Here is a 19,326-nt window from a genome sequence, read left to right as displayed (position 1 = left end):
TCAGGGCAGCCGAGAGCTTGAGACCCCTTGTCTTTTCTGTCTTCTCTACACCAAGCCTACATATTTGAAGCGTGTATAATTGCAGATAATCAAGCACTGCATCTATGGATCATAAAGCCTTTATATGTTTTCAATTCTGTTATCCTTCTGGTCCATTTCTGACCTGCCACCTGCATATCGGTCGGTGCAGAGCCAGAATGTCGCTGTGTACGTCGCTGTGTGCGTTTTGGAAATGCTTGTGTTTTAGTAACAGCCATTCATCCACCGGACTCTCTCTGACTCGACCACTCCGCTGAACCCATGGATCCATCATTCCTGCTCCTACCCCATGTTTGCACTGTCCTCTAACCTGCTGCCCCTGCCCACAGAGCCCCAACCCACCTTCCCGGCGTCCTCCCAACTAGACCCGTGGTGGCACATTCTCTGCTGGGCTTCCACCCTGTGGCTTCCTTCGTCTGGAAAGCCACTGAATTCCCTGGTCTTCCTGGAGCACTGTTGACTCCAGTAGAGAGCCCTGCACCCCATTCCTCCACCATTCTTCAGGGGTGACTTTAGAACAGAGCAGGAAGATGGGGCAGCAGGTCGCCTGTGACCCTGGGTGGGACGTTGCTGCTGCTCACCCTGCCCAGCCATTCCTGAGATGACAGCACCCTGACCAGGGCAGGTCTAGCACTGGCTCCTGGGCAGCTTCCACATGAAGATTCCACAGGAGAGGTTCCCTGGCGACAGTGCTTCCAAATGACCTCGGTCTGTCTCCCCCAGATTGCGGTCATGACGCTGACGCTCTTTCCCGTCCGGCTGCTGCTCGCCGCCTTCATGATGCTGCTTGCCTGGCCCTTTGCGCTCATTGCTTCCCTGGGACCCGCTGAGAGGGACCTGGAGCAGCCCCTGGCCTTGTGGCGGAAGTAAGTCCTGTCTGTGATGCTCTGATGTGGGGAGTCACAGGGCCATATCTTTGTCCTCACAGCTTCTGTCCACCCACTGTGGGCTAGTCTATCCTCACCTTCCCGGGCCAGTGTGCGCCAGGGCTGCATTGCCCCGGCTGGGACACTGCAGCCCCCTGTCACACTGTCTTCAGCTTCTAACAGGGTCCTTCCAGCCACATGGCTGCTATTCCCATGTCCTAAGCACAGAGATCCTCCATTTTCCATGTCCCCCAGCCCTCCAAGTGCCAGCTGACATATGTCTCGCTTGCTGCCCCTCGTCTAGTTTCTGCAGGGTCATGTCCCTTTGCTTGATAGACCTGAATGTTTCTTTGCTTTTACACACTGAACATTATAAGCCACAGTGCTCTGTAGATGGACGTGTAAACACATCCAGCTAAAGACCCAACATGGACCTCAAAAAGATAAATCAATCACTGTGTTTTCTTGTTTATTTAAATGTCTCAAGCCCTTCTGTAACACAGTAAATGCCATTAGTAATGAAAATGTCAGTATGGTGTAAGGATTTTGGTATTTTCAGTGTGATATGTCATTCCTATTGAAAACCCAAGTGCTGACAACCCTTCTATGTCTTAACATCCTCAGTCAATCATAAGGGTCCTTGAATAGTTTATTCAGAAATAGAAATATTATTAGTTTAGTATGGGAGGTTGGCCAAAGGGCCTACAGGCCAAATCTGACTGCCACCCGTTTTTTGTAAATAAAGTTTTATTGGGATACAGCCATGCCTACTCATTTATACACTGTCCAGGCTGCGGTCATGAGAGCGAGTAGCTGTGGCAGGGGCCACATGGCCCACAAAGCCTAACATATTTGCTACCCAGCCAATGCAAGTAGAATAGATTAGCTCAGTCCCCCTTTCTCTGGAAAGTGTCTGAGCCACAGGTATGATGATGCTCATGGGAGGATGTGGGAACTGGCGTCTGTCCTGAGCATGGGCTCCCCTGATGCCCACACACCCTGGTCAGCCACAGCAGTTGCAGGGCAAAGGTTCAAAGGTCTGCTGAGCTATTGCCAGGCTTGGGGACATTCCAGGTGTCCAGGGGACCCTTCGCACGGGGCCTTCATGCACCCCTTCTCGAGGTGTTTCATGTTCTTAGATCGTTCTCAGTTTCAAATGGACCACGGTCTCTCTTCCTCCCTAGGAGACCCGAAGGCAGGCTGTGGCCATCTCCCCACTCTGCACCAAGCATGGCGCTTGGCCTGGGGGTGCTGGACAGTAGTTCCCAAGCGAATGAGTCAGTGAGAGGAGCGAGCAAGTAACTGAATGAATGAGCAAGAGAAGGAAAGAATGAATGGATGAACCAGTGCTGCTAGGCCCAGTGTCACTGTTCCCTGGACACAGTGGGCCGTGCTGGCTATGGTTCTTCAGTCCGCCTTTTCGGATTTTTCATTTCTCTTTGAAGATCACGTTTTACGCAGGTGGTGTTTTTTTAATGTTATGACTGTAAAATATGTATTTAGTATCAAATGCATAGTCGAGCAAAATAAATCTAGACCAAAAAGGAATCAGAATTTCCATTTCGGGAGGTTGAGAACCCATAGCTAGAAAGCAGAGATTTTGTAGTTTTTGACAAATTACAAGTGATTCGATTGAAAGTTTGGAATTTTAGTAATGGTAGGAAACTGACACTTCTCAGCACTTTTTGTGTGAATTCTTGTTTCTCCTGCTCTGTTCTTAAGCATAGCTCCCCCTGCCTCCATCTTCCTCTCCCAGCTGCAGATTCCATCTTTTCAAAATAGATGACTCTGGGCTGGTTTCCATTCCTCAAGCTAACTCCAGGCAGCCTTTCTTGTCTATGAATAATTCACTTTGCCTCATCGAGTAATAAATGGGCCACAGCAGACAGTTCCCACAGCCCTGCCTCACAGATGCCTCATGTGAACATCCCATGCATGTCAAGAGCCCCATGCAGAGAGACGCAGGGTGTCTTCACAGAGACTGTGAAGACGCAGGGTATCCAGGTCCACAGAGGCTGTGTATCATCCTCTGTGTGTGTGTATATGCAGGTGAGTTGAGTGTGGGCATGTGTATTTGCATGGGTGTATGAGCATGTGTGTGTGTGTGTCTGCACATGTGTATAGATGTGTTTGTGCATGTGCATTTGCATGAGTGTGTGAGCTTGCACATGTGTGTATGTGTGCTCGAGCTGCACACTTCACCTACATTGAATTTTTGCTGCACAGCCCTCAGGGTCTTCACGCAGCATTGTTAAGGGGAACTTACTGATGCCGGGCTGGGGATGGTGCTCAAGGGACAACAGAACAGGAGAGAACAGACACAGCACAGTGGACTCCTCAGAGGAAAACACAGACAGTGAGCCCGAGGGTGGGACCCAGTGAGGCAAGAGGAAGCCAGTTTTGAAATGACGGTGTCCAGAGCATATTCGCTTCTCTTGCGCGCAACGGGGAGCACTGTCATGCAGTCGGCAGGGAGGTGGGTCCTTTCACGCTGGGTGCAGCTGTTCGGTTCTGAGTAGACTGATGTTAGATTAGGGAGCATTTTTGCTGAATGTAAGTTAGAGTCATTCAACAGTTCTTAAAATAAAATCTTAGATTTTTTTAATGAAAGGAAGGATATGCTTTCGCAAAAGGCACTTACTCTAAGTTACTTTCAAAACACAGAGTGTTGTAAAAACTGTAGCATCTTCTTGCAAAACCTGACCAGCAGGCTGACACCTGAGACAGGTCAGGTGGGCCCACAGTGATGACTGGTCATGGTGCTCACCCTCCCAACTCATGGTAGAAAGAGGGTGTCTTAATCCCCTCAGGTTGCCTTAACCAAGCACCACCAGCTGGGGACTAAACAACAGACATTCATGTCTGGAGTCTGAAAGTCAGAGGTCAGGGTGCCAGAGGTTGGGCTCCTGGTGAGGGTCTCTTCCTGGTTACAGATGCCACCTTCTCGCTGGGTCCTCACGGGCCAGAGAGCTCTGATCTCTCTTTCTCTTCTTATAAGGACACTGGTCCTATCAGATCAGAGCCCCCCTCTATGACCTCATTTAACCTTATTTCAAAATACAGTCATGTGGGGGGTTGGGCATCAACATAGGAGTTTCGGGGACATGATTCAGTCCTGAGTGCTCCGTGTAGGGACTCCACTCTCGGATCTGAGAAAACCACCTTCATGACAACTCCTGATGCCATGTGTCCACTGGAGGCTGGAGACTGGACTTGAACTTACTTTAGCTTTTCTGCACTCCTGGAAGCCTCCCTACCTGAGGGTCTCAATTCGGGATTCCTAGAGAAGCCCAGCAGCCCCTACCTACTCCATGTCTGCAACTCAGCACTGCCTCCAGGCCTGCTGCCCAGGGACCGTCCCTGCTCCTGGCCACCCTGGCCCAGCATTGAGCTTGAAGCTCCTTGCAGCTCCAGGACATGGCCCCAGGCCCCTCCTGTTCATTGTCAGTTGTCAATGCTTCACTCCCCCAGGTCTCATCAACACCCAGGCCAGCTGTCACCTCTCCCATTGTCTGGGTGCTGCTTTCTGTAGCAAAACTGTTTGAAAGGTGCAGATCAGTGGTCTCCAGGACCATATGGATCTTAAAGACCCAGGTGGATTGGGCTCTTGCCCCACTCTTCACATGCCTGCATGTTCAGGGACCAACACCCCAGCAGTCAACCCCAGGGTTCTATGTCAGGATGCTCCCTCCATCTGGACACATTGTCTCCTCAGTGTCCAGTTGTTCCCTCACCTCTGTGAGCCCCTTCTTGTCTTGCTGGCTGCATCTACCTCTCCCTGACCTTGGCTGCAGTGAGCCCCTGTACCCTCCTTGTGAGCTCATCTATTTCAGGGATGTCCATGACTATCCACAGGCCAATGGCTCCTAGACTCCTTTCTCTATCCCAGACCTCTCTTCCAGCCCAACCCCAGAGCTGACCTGTTTGTAGGTGATCTCCAATTCAGTGCACCCAAACAGAGCTTCCGGGCTCCCATCTCCCCACCTGTTCCACATCCGTTGATGGGACTTCATACTGTTTGTGGCCAGGCCAGGCCCAGGAATTACTGGGACCCTCCCTCTTTCACACCTCCCTTTCACCAGCAGGAAATGTAGTGGCTCCACCTTTAGAACACACTTGACCCTCCACCTGGTCCCACTGCCTCTGGCCCAAACCCCAGAGTAGCCTGTCACCTGCTCTCATAGCAGTCAAGGGTCCTCTACAAATGGAAGTCAGAGCTTGGCTCTCCTCTGCCTCAGCTCTGCAGGAGCTTTGTGTCTGGGTACTACAGAGTAATACTGTCTTCCTGTCAGCGCCTGCAGTGCCCTCGTGATCTGCCATTCGTCCCACAGTCTTCTTTCTCCTCCCTCCTTCCCTCCCTCCCTCCCTCCCTCCCTCCCTCCCTCCCTCCCTCCCTCCCTCTCTCCAGCCACGTGGGCCTCCTGCCTCTTCAGCACGTTATTTACTGCTGCCCCAGGACCTTTGCACAGGTGGTTCTCTCCCTTTGATGTGTTTCACTCAGATATGCACAGGTTAGCTCATTACCTTCATGTCTGTGCTGTTGCTGACTCCTGACTTTGCTTTCCTTTTATTTTTATTGTTTCATGGGCGATACCTCTTTCTAATTTACTCCACAATTCACTAATTTTTAACAAAACTCATTTCCCACCCTACAGAATGAACTGCAGGTGGGTGGGATTTCTGTCTGGGTTCCCTGATGTGTCCTTATGCCTGGCAGAGAGTGGGTGCTCAGTGGACATTGCATGGAGGGAGTAAAGTAGCAAAGGAGAGCAGGAGATAGAAAGCTAGTCTGTGGCCCACCCTTCTGGGTCCCACTCCTCGGTGTCCGCTGTCTGCGTATGCTTGTATTTTGTCTCCTGTAGGCCCCGTGACCCTAAGGAAAGAGCTATTATTTGGTCTGTTGAGGGCAGACCCCCAACTACATGGCAGGAGACAGCTCAGTCCATTTGCACAAGTTCACACACTGCAGCGCCCCCTCGTGGGGGATTAGAATGCACACCCATCACAGTCATTGTGGATGTTCGTTCTTTCCTGACACCTGTGATTCTCAGTTACATGCACATGACCTGTTTGAACTTCACTTCCCTTGTATTTTTTTCCTGTTTTACAGAATTTCAATCTTTTGTTTCGCCTTGTACAAAAAGCATAGTGAGCCTTGAGTGTAGCCTCAGGATGCTCCGTCTCATGGTCCCTGCTGCTGCCGAGACTGTAATCTCTTCCTAGTGTGGCATCACTTGGCTCCTGGCTGCTGCCCTCTTGGGCACCATCTACTATTTCCTGGGCCTGTTTCTGTGGGGGTTTTTCTTTTTCTTGCTTTTTGTCCAAGATTATCTAGAATATCAGGCTCTTTTCTTAGAAAGAGGACGTGCATAAGGAACTTGGACATGTTTTGTGTCTGAAAATGTCTTTGTTTTCCCTGCACAGTTGATGGATAGTTTGGAAATAGAATTAAAGGTTCTAAATCTTACGTCCTCAGAGCTTTGAAGATGTGGGTCTGCTGCCTGCACCACCCACAGTGCCAATGCTGGAATAACCTGCTTGTTCCTTACTGGGAGGGCTTAGACTCTTCTTTGTCCTTGGTCATTTGAAAAATTCTTGAAGGACATTTCTAAGTATGAGACTTTTTAAAAAATTCATTCTGCTCAGCACCTTGACAGGACGTGAAGATTTATGGCTTCACTGGGCTCTGAGAAACTCTTCCTCATGCCTTATAGCCTGTCCCTTTCATTTTTTCTGCACGTTCTGCTCCACATTTTCCAGACTTTCTCACGAATTGATTATTTCTGCACTGAGATTGTTGATTTCCAAGAGTGTTTTATTGTTCCCTGCACTTCTCCAATGGCCTCGCTCTTGACTTTCTGTAACAATACTGATGACAGTGTAGGTTTAACACACACACACACACACACACACCGTGCCTGCACTGTGGGCCTCCTCAGTTCATAGTCTGTTCCCTGTCATGGGGCTGGTCCTGCCCACATGTTTCAGATTCTAAGGTGCCCACCTGTGTGATGAAGGTAGAGCAGAAGGTGGAGGTCCCCAGCCTTGTGTAGGTAGATCTGTGTCCCAATTCATGTTCCTTTGGAAAAGCTCAGGGCACCTTGGGCCTGTCATCATTGCCTGAACTTTGGGGTGAGTGGCACTGGGCCCCAGCGTTGAGTAGTGGGCAGGGCTGTGCTCTGAGGCCAGCATCCATGCAGCCTTCCTGCAGTTTGAGTGGGGATAGAATTCCACCAACACCTTTGGAGAACTATCAGTAACACCACTCCGCCCCCCCATATTTCTATTGAGCTTTGATCTGAGGTGGTGGGTGTGTCTCTAATAGAAAGATTGGGATTTGATCCCCACTGTTTAACAGCTCTCCTCTCCCTCCTGCCTCCAAACCTGCCTTCAGGACAGTTCCTGTTCCCACTGCAGCTTCCCCCACAGCCCTCTTTCTTCCTCTTTATACATCAGTGGGCATTACTGATTTTCATTTCTGTACATGTTTTTATTGTGAACAGTAATATGCATTTAAAACATGCATTTGGACGAATAATAGAAGCGCATACCTGCACGATCCCACCGGCTTGAGCAGTAGTGCTTCGTGCTCGATCCCTACATCTCGGTGTGCAGCCTCACAGTCACTGTTCATCATCCTGAAAAACAGAAATATTCCAAACAGCTCCTCAGGGCCCTGTGCTCTTCTGGCCACTGGCGACTGCTCAGACCAGTCAGGCCTCATCTTCTGGAATTTTCTTCAGGGTTTTCAAGCCCCTTGGGAGGTCAGTCCAGTGCAGTTTGAGGCTGTTGTGTTTCTGTAGCCATTTTACCCAATTCGATAAGCAGGTAAACCAGTGGCCAGGTGAGGCCTGGCTCCTTATAAAGGTGACTCCTTCCCGTGGACTGGCGCATGTCCTGCTGCTGAGACTGACTCGCGATGCCATTTACCCACACGTGGGTGGGGAATTTACACGGCAGGTCTCTGCTCCTAATCTCAGCTCTGGGTTTCACTCCATATTTTAATATGTGTTTTAGGTGTTTTATCATTTAAAATGTATATACTTGGAATGCCAGTAAATCTCTTCGTAACATTTAAGGTATCAGTGTCTTTAACTTTGGCCCCTGTGTGCTTTCCTGTTATATTCCAGGGTCACGTGTTGTCTTAAAGCTGCTGAGTAATGTAACAGAGCAGGCTGTTTATTTTCTTGGATAAATGCATGAAGAAAACATCCCACTGCACATTTAAATAAAGAGAGCAGCACCTTTTTTCCCCTTGTGGGATGTTTCAGTAATAGCTGTTGCAAGGATGAGCTGTCCCTGGATGACTGAGTGAGGTTAGCGCTGAGACCCCAGCGATGGTCTCTGTGTGACTGGTGTGTGCATAATGGGGTGGGGGGGGGCTGGGGCCCACTGCTGGCACATCTGACCTGCACCTTCTTTTGCAGGGTCGTGGACTTCCTGCTCAAGGCCATCATGCGTACCATGTGGTTCGTCGGTGGCTTCCACCGGGTCACTGTGAAGGGCCGGCAGGCCCTGCCCACTGAAGCGGCCATTCTCACCCTGGCCCCGCACTCCTCCTACTTCGATGCCATTCCCGTCACCATGACCATGTCCTCCATCGTGATGAAGGCAGAGAGCAGAGACATTCCGATATGGGGAAGTGAGTGAGACCCCTCCCCAGCCCCAGAGTGTGGGAGCACACCTACTGGTCAGAGCAGGCCACCCTCACGGGTCCTGGGGGTTAGGAGTTCAGGGTGCCGGCACAGTCTGGTCTGGAGAGGACCCTGTTGTGGGTCGCAGAAAGCAATGTCATCACCCTCCCTTTCTTTCTCACTGTCGTTTTAGCAGAGTTGGGAATACCTGGCAAGAAAGGAGGAAACAGTTCATAGAATGGTGAAAAGGCAGGATGTTCAAGACACAGGGAAAAGAGCAGCACTAAGGTTCACGTGTCTGGGATGTTGTGGGCCCTGCAACCCAGCCAGATAGAATTTTATTATATTTTTGTAAATAAATGTTCTCGTTCTTTGGAAGACCACTAAGAAGTCAGGTAATAGTATTCCTTACAAGTAATGAAAACACTCAGGAGAGGAGCTGGAAGCTCACCTTGGGCTCAGCAAGGACCCAGGCGGAGCAGGGGTGACGCAGCCTCACTCGCCCTGGGGGGTCACCAGCTGCCTTGGTCTCTAGCTCAACCTCGTTCCTCCAGAACAAAGCTGTCACTGAGGACGGTTGTACTTCAAAGTTGGTTCAGCCCAGCTGTGCGTGGCTCAGTGGTTGAGCATTGACCTAGGATCCAGGAGATCATGGTTCGATTCCTGGTCAGGGCACATGCCCAGGTTGCGGGCTCGATCCCCAGTGTGGGGCATGTAGGAGGCAGCCGATCAATGACTCTCTCATCATTGATGTTTCTATGTCTCTCTCTCCTTCTCCCTTCCCCTCTCTGAAATCAATAAAGATATTTAAAAAATAAAGTCAGTTCAAAGTGTTCTCTTCTAAAAAGTATCTTCCCGCCTTGAATCCTCTTGCAAGAGGACGGATGTCAGCTTTGGTCTAGGGAGCCCTGACCCACAGTCAGGATGAGTGTCCCAGGTTCTGCCACAACAGCACCACAGACAGGCGGCTTAAACAACAGGAGTTTATTCTGCCCCAGTCCTGAGGCTGGAAGTCCAACATCGAGGTGTTGACTGGGCTGGTGCTGAGGCAGAGCCCATCCCAGGCCTCTGTGGCTTCCAGGGGCACCCGGCAGTCCTTAGGCCCCTTGGCTACGGTCACGTCACTCCCACCTTTGCTTCCCTTATCACACAGTGTTGTCTCCCTGTCTCCCTGTCTGTCTGTTCTCCTTTATAAAAAACCCTGGTCGCTGAAAGATCCCACTTCAGTCCACACTGCCTCCCTGTCCTGGAATACATCTGCAAACACCTTTCCAAATAAGTTCACCATCAAGGTGTCTAGACATCAGCCTGTGTTTTTGAGGGACACAGTCCAAGCCACAACAAAAGCCACGTGCCTGGGCTCTCTGACAGAGCCTCTGGGCCCCATGCCGTCATTATTTACATGGTGACAGAGGCGCTCTGCTCCCTGGTGGGCCAACCTTGTTCCGCTCTGTCTCTGATTGACCTGTGGATACTCAGTGTTAGTTACTTTGGGCCTCATGTGCTGTAAGGCTTTGTGTTGTGGTCTGAGTTCAGCAGAAGCTTTGGTGTTTCTGATTTCCATGTGGTCAGGCAAGGACTCCCGCCCGCCCCGTGGCACAGCCCTCGGGACAGCTGGGGAGTCTCCCCTCTCACCCAGTCTTGCTCGGGTGGAAGCAGTGCATCGCCATAGGGCAACTTGCCTTCTCTTTCAGCTCTGATCAAGTACATACGGCCTGTCTTTGTGTCCCGGTCAGACCAGGATTCCCGCAGGAGGACGGTGGAGGAGATCAAGAGACGGGCACAGTCAAACGGCAGGTGGCCGCAGGTAACACAGCCCTGCTTGCATTTGTTCCAAAAGATGGGCAAGGGGGGGGGGTTGCGGGGGGAGACAAAAGGGCCAGGACTTGCCTTCCCTGGGGCTGGATGTGTTTAGTTTCTTTTGATGAGCATGCAAATCCAAGAATCTGCTAAATATCAGGTACTTTTGGTTTTGGAATTTTAAAATTAAAAGAAATAAGGAGAAGCCATTCAGACCCGCACCTGAAGTTCCCCTAGTCATCTTTATTGACGACAAATCTTTTTATAAGTTCTGAGTCAGAAAGGGCTGCTAACCTCCCTGCTGGGGTCAGCACAGTGTTGTGTCTGAGTAGTGTGTTCGTTTGTAAGGTGCCCACTGCTTCTGGGCATCCTGGGCTGAGCTTCCTGTCACATGTCTGGTTCCTGACCCAGGCCATGAGGTATTGGCCTCAGCTGGAGTTAACTGTAGATGTATTTGACCCACACTGTGTTTTTCTTCTTTTCAACTGAGCCAACATTGGGAAGCTGGATGTCCCACTGGACTCTGGGTTCTGGCTGCTCAGGAAACACTAGAGGGCCTGGCGCTCGGCACCTGTGCCCCTGGGTAACCACTTGGAGAGGTTCCCTGGCTTTCACCCCTACAAGTACAGGTCGTTCCCACTCCTCCTTCAGCTTACCTGCCTGACCGTTGGCCATGCCAGGATTGTACCCATGCTGGCTCAGTGCCACCTAGAGATGGCCTTCTCTTCAGGGACCCAGAATTGAAAGTATCCACATGGTCTGTAGTTTTCAGCAGTGGGGAAAGTTCACATTACATTGCTGTAAGTCAGCACAAATCAGTGATTGGAAGTCCAGTGGGGATGAGTGTTGCTGAACTGTGGCTTCTGTTGGTGTTTCCACTTGCTGGCCAGCACCCGCCTCCTTCCCTTGGGGCCATCCTGAGTCCTTTAGCCGAGGGCTATCATCTGTGTGCCCTTGTCCTGCTCTGCCTGTGGGACACCTGCTCCCCATGAACAGTCCTCTTAGTGCAGTTGTGTCTGGTCCTCATGGAAGCTGGGAGGCGGGGACCACGTTTCGCCATCTACAAGTCCCTGGTCTAAGAAGGCGTGTGTTTTGTCAGTTTATGTTGCTTCCAGATTTTAATAAATCCCACAGTTAGAGAAGAAATCAGCATAAGCTTCCATAATGCATTTCAACTTGTTCAACTGAAAATGATTTAAGTATCTAAATTATGTCAGCAATAGAGAAATAGATTGTGAAAATTGGTACCTGTGCACTCTGAATTATGTCCCTTTATTGCTGAACTTTTTCTTTTTTTTTTATTTCAAGATAATGATTTTTCCAGAGGGAACATGTACCAACAGGACCTGTCTAATTACCTTCAAACCTGGTAAGTAGTTTTCTTAATTATTTTTTTTCTCCTTGAGAAAGTGGGGGCGACCCTCGCTCCCACTGGTGCTCCCAGTTGTCCCAAGTGCAGCTCAGCCTGGAGACGCTCCTGTCTGCGTCCTGCCAGCGGGGCTGCGGCCCCAGAATTCTGAGTATTTCCCACACAGATATGGAGGGAACCTTCCAGGCACTAGATCGCTGCTGACCAGGAAGGTCCAGCAGGAAATCTCACTTAATTCTGATGCCAACGTGAGACACGCAAGCACAGGACCTGCTACCTGGCAGTAGGACAGCGTTCCTCTGTCCTTTTTTCCTGCAGGTGCCTTCATCCCTGGAGTTCCTGTCCAGCCTGTGGTTTTGCGGTACCCAAATAAACTGGTGAGTGTGTTCTGCAGATTTGTATTGAGGCGAATGGCCTGGGAGTGAGACTGTGAGGTGTTTGAATGCACCAGTTTTCTAATCAGCCCTGGTATTCCAGAGTATTTCCCAGTATTCACACACTGAATCCTGCCTTCATAGGTCAGGAAGTGGTGGTCCTCCTCTCACGTGGTCAATCCTGACATTTTCATTTGAACCCCACCCCCGCCCAACGCGCGTGCGCGCACACACACACACACAGTGGCCTCAGCAGCTCTCATTGCCTAGTTTCTGCTCTAGGAAAATTTCAAATTAAGATATTTAAGTTCCACCCTGGCTGGTTTGGCTCAGTGTTTAGAGCATCAGCCTCTGCACCAAAGGGTCTTGGGTTTGATTCCTGGTCAAAGACCCCATGTGGCATTCACAGGAATTTCTGGTGCCTGACTCCAAGTCATGTTTCCTCCATTCATTTCTTGTCCCCAGGACACCATCACGTGGACGTGGCAAGGCCCTGGAGCGTAAGTCAGACACTGCTATCTCGTTTGTCCTGTCGTCCTGGGAAGGTGCTCCAGTTACTTCAGCAAATGTGAAACCTGAACACATGACCTACTGCTGTTTGACAGCAGTTAGGTTCAGCCTGTTGTAAAAACTAAATGTAAAAATCTGGCCCATCCTCCCACCCTGGGTTCCTGGACTTAAGTTAATTGTGTTCAGCCCCATTTGGAAGATAATTGTGAGAACTCTTCTTTTCACACCCTGCATCTGTCAGCTCAGTAATTGCCATCCTAACCCTGAAGACAGCAGACCTCCAGGGGGCTGTCCTCTTGCTCAGCTATGGGGGGGGGGGGGGTAGACAGAGATTCCAGGCACATTGACCTCCAGGGTGCTGCCTTTTGAGCTGGTGTTTGGAAATGGAAGGGTGGGTGCTGAGGCCAGCAAGGGCCCTCCCAGGGGGCCTGGGGGCCTTGCCAACATGTTTGAAATAGAACACTGGGGAAGTGCCACGAGGAGCAGCATGTACGATATGTGGTCTTCACATTTCTGAGGCTGGAGTGTGGAGGGTGGGTGGTGAGAAGCAAAGTAGAAGTTGGGAGAAGGGCTGGAAGGGGTTCCTTTGGGGTCCTGGTGGCCTGGGCTTGAGGCTGTCAGTGATGAGGCAGAAGTGGTGTGAGAGTTAAGATGGGGACTATATATCAAGGAGGTAGTGAGCAAAGACACAGGGACAGGATTCCAGATGGCTCCCCATTTCCAATTCCTGCAAATAAAAGGGTGGTAATGCTGGTTCTGAAGTCATGAATCTGAGAGTCAGACTTGGGAGTGGCATGACTTAGCGCCTGTCTAGTCTGTGCTGCCATGGGATGACCAGGGCAAGGACAGTTGAACAAGGTTTCCTGAGTTGGAAAGCAAACTTGGGGAATAGTGGCTTACAGGGCAAACTAAAGCTGCAGATATGGACATATTTAATAAGAACAGTGAAGACCGCTGTTTAATGAAAGTAGCCTTTTCTCTCACTGCTGTATTTTAAGGTTCAGATTTAGGAGAATTAACTGCCCAGTACTGCCCTCTGCAGGGCAAGGGGTCTAACAATTTTGTTCCAGAATTGAAAGTAATTCAACTAAATGGAATCTTTTAACCAATGCTATTAATTTATTCATTTTTAAGGTTGGAAATCCTGTGGCTCACCCTGTGTCAATTTCACAATCAAGTTGAAATTGAGGTTTGTATAAATACAGTGTTATACAATGCTGTGTTGGGATTATAAATACATTGTATCAAGGTATTTTATAGATACAATGTTATATTAGTATCTAATCAAATATAATGTTCTTCAATGTTACACTGTCTATACAGATACAATATTATATAGGTGTCTAAATAGATACAGTGTTAGTGTTATGTTGATGTTTATATTGATACAATGTTACATTGTTACTGCATAGATACAATGTTATGTCATCTATCTCTTTGAACTCTTGCCATTTCATATGGCTCCTTAGAGGTGCTTTCCAGTAGTTTTGCATTAATCACTTTGTGTGTCTTGGATGATTTTGAGTCTACTCAGATAGGATTTTTTAGATCAACAAGGAAACTAAACCTGTCATTCTTTTATTATGGTTAACACAGCTTAAGGGCATATAAAATTGCACATATGCAGTGAATAATTTTTTTAGCTTTTATTTTTACCTGATACTAATACTGCTGAATTCATACTGCTAAATTTGTCATACTGTCATTTTCTCTTTGATGATTGGTCAGATCATGTAGCCTTCCTTTCAGTTTGCATCCCATTGGATGCCTCAGATGAAGTTACAACACCCATCCTCTCAGCTAAATTAAATGCAGTTATATTTGTTCAGCTTGTAAATTTTATCTGAGTGAATGAGAAACAGAGTTTATTTTTTTAAAAAGGGAATTAATAGGCTACTCCTGCACTTGAAAATTAAAGATGAGTCGTATGCAACTTAAGTATTTAATGAAACAATTTACTACCTTCTGATAAATTTTGCAGAGTAAAACTGACTACAAATGAGATGGCTTTCTGCCAGGCTTTTCACTTCAGTAGACTGGAAGCCACTTACTACTCAGGAGCTGAAAGGGCCTTGGCCTGAATCCAAGGATAGCAGCCTACTGCTTAGGACATTTTATGTGGCTTGCCTGCTGGTGGCCAGGAGCACAGTGGAGCCAGGCTCTGAGTAAGACAAGCTGGGGCTGCTCTGGGCCTCCCAGTTGAAACAGCTCTATTTCAGACCTGGCTTCTTATTATAAGCATTGAAAAGAAGCTGTGTGCCCTCTAAATGTATTTCCTGGTGTTACTCCTCAAGATGCCAATGCTAATGTGAGGAGCTGTAAGCCAAAGGTTAGAGTTCTGTGATGAGAATTGATAGGATTTTAGGATATTCCTTGGTTCTTAAATATTCATACTAAAGAAAAGGGCTTAGTGGTGGTGGTTTGCCTTTATGCAACACAAAACTGAGACCTTTAGAAATGAAAACACACATGTAATTCTTTTACATCTAAAGACTAAGCCCCTGCATGAAATTACAAATACAGTGCCCTGGCTACAACTTCAGTGTCGGGGGAGTGGGCACTCCCAGTGAGGAACGGCAGGTTGGGAGTTGTCACACACACGTGCATGTACGTGCACATGGTGGCTGCATGTGTGCATGTGCACGTGTGACCTCTTCAAAGGTGATTCTAACGGGAAGAGCTTTGACAGATCTCAATTTTGTCAGGCTCATGATTGTCACTCATGCTGACGTTGGGTAAGGCGGGTGTCTTGTGATACTGTGGGAGTAATGCAGCCTCCTCTGTGCTCAGTTCCTTCCCGTGTACAGCCCTTCAGAGGCGGAGAAGAGGGACCCTGCCCTGTACGCAAGCAACGTGCGGCGCGTCATGGCCGAGTGAGTGCGCCCTCTCCCTCCTCCCAGCCTCCCGGATTCCTTGACCTCCCTGAGTATTACCCAGTACTCTTGCTTCCCTGCTGTTTTCCTCCTTAGCGTTGCTAAAAACAAGAAAGCCAACAGCATTTGGAAATGGGTTCTTGCCAAAGCTAGTGAACAGCATGGACTGCACCTGTTGGGCATACCTTATGTCTCCTGTTTTTGTCAGATGACATTTCTGTTTGTTCAGCATTTGGAAGATGCTTAAACATCACTTAATTTCACGAATATCCATAGCCATCAGTCACTCAGGTGCTGCATGTATGGGCACCCCAGTGCTGATGGGCAGCAGAGCGATCAGCGAGAGCACTGGCTTGTGCAGACCTCAGGGTCTGGGCTGGAGCGTCCTCAAAGCTTCACTGTCCGTCTCCCCATACAGTGTTTATTAATGTTCCTGCTCCATCTTACCACATTCAGTGTGGTAATTGTACATCTAACCTTGTACAAATATGCGTCCGACTTGTATGGTGCCCATGCCGCAGTCAGGACCACGCTCACCTGTTTCCTGCCATTCCTGGCTTGTCCCAGGTAGTGGTAGTGTCAGCTCACACACCTCCCCCTCTAACCGCCTTCATCCCTCCTGTCCCGTCCTCTCCCCCTCTCCTCCTCTCTCCTATTCCAGGGCAGCAGGGGCTGCCTCTGACTTTGGCCACCTTGGTGCCTGGAAGGGGGCTCAGCAGCTCAGCGGCTCTGACAGTGAGTGTCACTTGTGTGGGGGTCCACGCGGCTGTCTAGGGGTTCCTAACAGTTGCTATTGCTGGCCTGTGTGACAGACTTCTAGAATAAAACATTTCAGTATACCCCTACTCTAATGCATTCTGTGAGACTATATTGGGCAAAATCATGCATTCTCACCTCTACATACATGAATTAAAACTCATCAAGGTGTTTGGTCTTTGTCCACGGGCTCCTCAGAAAGTTGACGCTAGAGACAGAGTGCAGCAAAACACCCCCTCTCACCGTGGGCACCCACCCTCTGAAACTCCTCCCTCTCTTTCTCCTTCTCCCTCTCCGTATCACATACTAGCCACAGGGATAAACTTGATTCTCAACTTTTGGGAAGTCAGGGCGCTCAGTGACACCCTTTTTCAACCTCTTGATAAAAATAAAATATCCATCCATGGAGTTGCAGGCTCAACAGGTTAGGTATAAATATGCTTAGTACACATTGAAATAAATTAACTATTAACATTTTTAAAGAAATGTATCCTAAAGATACTATTCCTGTGAATAGAGAGGAATCATCATATAGTCCATGGAAGGGGACAGATAACTTATGGGGCCTCCCTTGCCTCAGCAACTGCAGGACAATTTCAGTAGTTGTTACCTCCCTCATCTTTACTCTCACCTTCAGATACACCTGGAAGGGGCCAGGATCCCCAAGGGCTCAGTGGACAGTCTCTGAGCTGACCGTGTCCCGCCTTCCTGTGGAATAGTCTGAGGCACTGCTGACAGGGTTCTGGCCTCTGTCCCCAAAGGGTTATACCTGAGTTTGTTGAGAATGTCAGAGTTCCTATTTCTTCCCCACGTGATTGCAACTGTTATCGTGGCAGCAGGAGCTTTGATCCAAATAATTGCGAGCCCACTCAGTTATAAGGTTGGGAGCTGTTTAGTTTTCTATACTTCATAAATTTCCTACCTTGAATGTTTTCTTTAATAGTCAGAAAGGTTATTTTTCATGGACTCTTGACAGCTCTGAGAATGGCTGAGTTCTGACTCCACAACTTCAGGGAAGTGTCAGCTTTTATAAAAGCGATCCCTGGTCACCTGTAAAGAGTTGAGCTTCTCCATAAAACACCCCCGTGGGCTAGTGTCATCATCTTAAAGACCAAATGCATGCTTGTTTCCTAGTGGGGCGCAGACTGAGATAATACTGAGCTAACAGCGAAGCTGGAGGCAGCTCTTAGGTGTTTATGTTTAGTGTTAAACTTTCCACATGGTCCCTCTGTGCATCTTGGTGTTCAGAGCCCTCCCCTCATATACTAATCGTGTGTGGTGAGGGTGCCGCGGGGGCTCAGGGCAGGATGTAGGACACGCATGCTGTCATTGCCTCTGCCAGCGTTTCTGCATCAGAGCTGACTTAGGAGAGCCCCAGGGAAGCTCCTGTGAAGCAGGGTGGCCGCTGTGCAGGGTGCTCATAGTAGGGGCCCTCCTCTCTGCCGTAGGGCCCTGGGAGTCTCTGTGACCGACTACACCTTCGAGGACTGCCAGCTGGCCCTGGCGGAAGGTCAGCTTCGTCTCCCTGCAGACACCTGCCTTCTAGAATTTGCCAGGCTGGTGAGGGGCCTGGGGTGAGTGCCTTGGTTTTTTTTTTTTTTACTCTTGAGCAGTTTGTCAGAAAGGATGCTCCCTCAAATGCTGTGACGAGCATCAGGGTTGCAGCGTGTGACACGGCAGTTGCGATGTGTTCAACAACAGTGAGAGGAAAGCTTTGTGCTGGACCAGGAACTTCTGGCCAAACCTAACGGGTCTCCACCCTGCAGGTTTTGGTGACTGAGCTGGAGGTCGCAGCGGACCCAGGGCTGCCTGCCGTCACCTGAGACGAGACAGGGAGTCAAGGAGAGAGCCAGAGGGCTTGTTCTGTAGTTTGGTTATGTTTCTTTTTTCAAATACCAACTTCAGTCCACACAGATGTCTTAAAAGCCCTAATGGTTGGTGCCAGCTCTCTGGAGCTACCCCAGGAGGACATCCTGGCTCACAGAGCGCCCCACTGAGGGTGTAAGTGCCTAGCAGACACACAAAATGCGTCACGTGCCTTCAAGTTACTAGAAGCCTCTTTTTGAAAATCAGCTGCTCGGTCTATAAATAATTTTGATATTTTGTTGGGTTTTAAAACAAGACAGTAAACGTCCTATTTTTGGCATTCTCTGATTTTATTGGAAAAAACATTTTCTCTTTTTTGTTTAGCCTGAAACCAGAAAACCTTGAAAAAGATCTGGATAGGTATGCGGAAAGTGCGAGGATGAAGAGGGGTGGGAAGATCAATGTCTCAGAGTTTGCTGCGTACCTGGAAGTCCCTGCCTCAGACACGCTGGCCGACATGTTCTCACTGTTTGACGAGGTAGCACAGGCACCCAGCGGGGGGTGGGGGAAAAAACCTTTGCCTTTTCAAAGTCTAAAAGGTTTTCCTTGCAATATAAACATTCTTTAGACAATTTTGGAAGCAGAGAAAGGAAAACCACCCTCGGTGGCCCCATCCTACCAGCCCACCTGTCCTCTGGGGTTTTTTCTCCCATGTGTTTAAATGCACAAGGGATTTGACATTTAAATTAACATTTGCTGATAAACATGTTTGTAGTTTGGGTTTTCTTAAATCAGGTCACTAAAAGGATGAGTGACATCACACAGTGAAGCCAGCCTGGCCTGTGGCCCCTGCCATATTTCTTCCCCAGAGGCCTCCACTAACCCTGCTCAGCCAGGCCTTCGGAATTTCTAAACAGTGGCCTCTTTCCGGACAATCAGCTTAGAGGTTCCCCATCAGCCTTCTGTTGAGAGCATGGGAGTCTCTCGCCGGGACAGCACCCCCTCCCCTCTCCACCAGGCACATCATAATCAGGTTATATGGCTAAACAAAGTCAAACATCACTGCAGCTCTGGAAATATGGGTGGCCTTTTGGGGTTTGGGTGAGTGGGAGACAGAGAACCAGGCTGCCATGTAACCAGAAACTGGCCACGCCTGGTAATTCCTGTCTTAGTGCGGACACCTATGCTGTGCATCCTGTGGGAGCCAGTCTTGTAGCTTGGTGTGTGTGAAAGGGCTCCTTCAACCATGAATGTCCCATGTGAAAAACATAGTGTGTCCCGTGTGACACATTGCATGTT

General features: G+C 49.1%; 1 protein-coding gene across 3 annotated transcripts in view; it reads left to right on the top strand.

Annotated features, from left to right (window-relative positions):
- LPCAT1 (lysophosphatidylcholine acyltransferase 1) overlaps positions 1-19,326 on the top strand; it is a 42,738-nt gene that overhangs the window by 16,908 nt on the left and 6,504 nt on the right. For 2 of the 3 annotated variants that reach the window (XM_081132310.1, XM_081132309.1), the window contains exons 2-11: positions 763-905; positions 8,333-8,547; positions 10,234-10,346; positions 11,648-11,708; positions 12,027-12,085; positions 12,548-12,582; positions 13,727-13,781; positions 15,383-15,465; positions 17,670-17,795; positions 18,412-18,565. In XM_081132310.1, the coding sequence (XP_080988436.1) occupies positions 763-905; positions 8,333-8,547; positions 10,234-10,346; positions 11,648-11,708; positions 12,027-12,085; positions 12,548-12,582; positions 13,727-13,781; positions 15,383-15,465; positions 17,670-17,795; positions 18,412-18,565 (1,044 nt within the window). The remainder of the gene's footprint in view (positions 1-762; positions 906-8,332; positions 8,548-10,233; positions 10,347-11,647; positions 11,709-12,026; positions 12,086-12,547; positions 12,583-13,726; positions 13,782-15,382; positions 15,466-17,669; positions 17,796-18,411; positions 18,566-19,326) is intronic. The other variant, XM_081132308.1, reaches the window with a different exon arrangement.

The sequence above is a fragment of the Miniopterus schreibersii genome, assembly GCF_964146895.1.
Source record: "Miniopterus schreibersii genome assembly, chromosome: 3".
NCBI classification, from domain to species: Eukaryota; Metazoa; Chordata; class Mammalia; order Chiroptera; family Miniopteridae; genus Miniopterus; species Miniopterus schreibersii.
The sequence above is the reverse complement of the archived record's forward strand: the minus strand, read 5'-3'. Positions and strand labels throughout refer to the sequence as shown.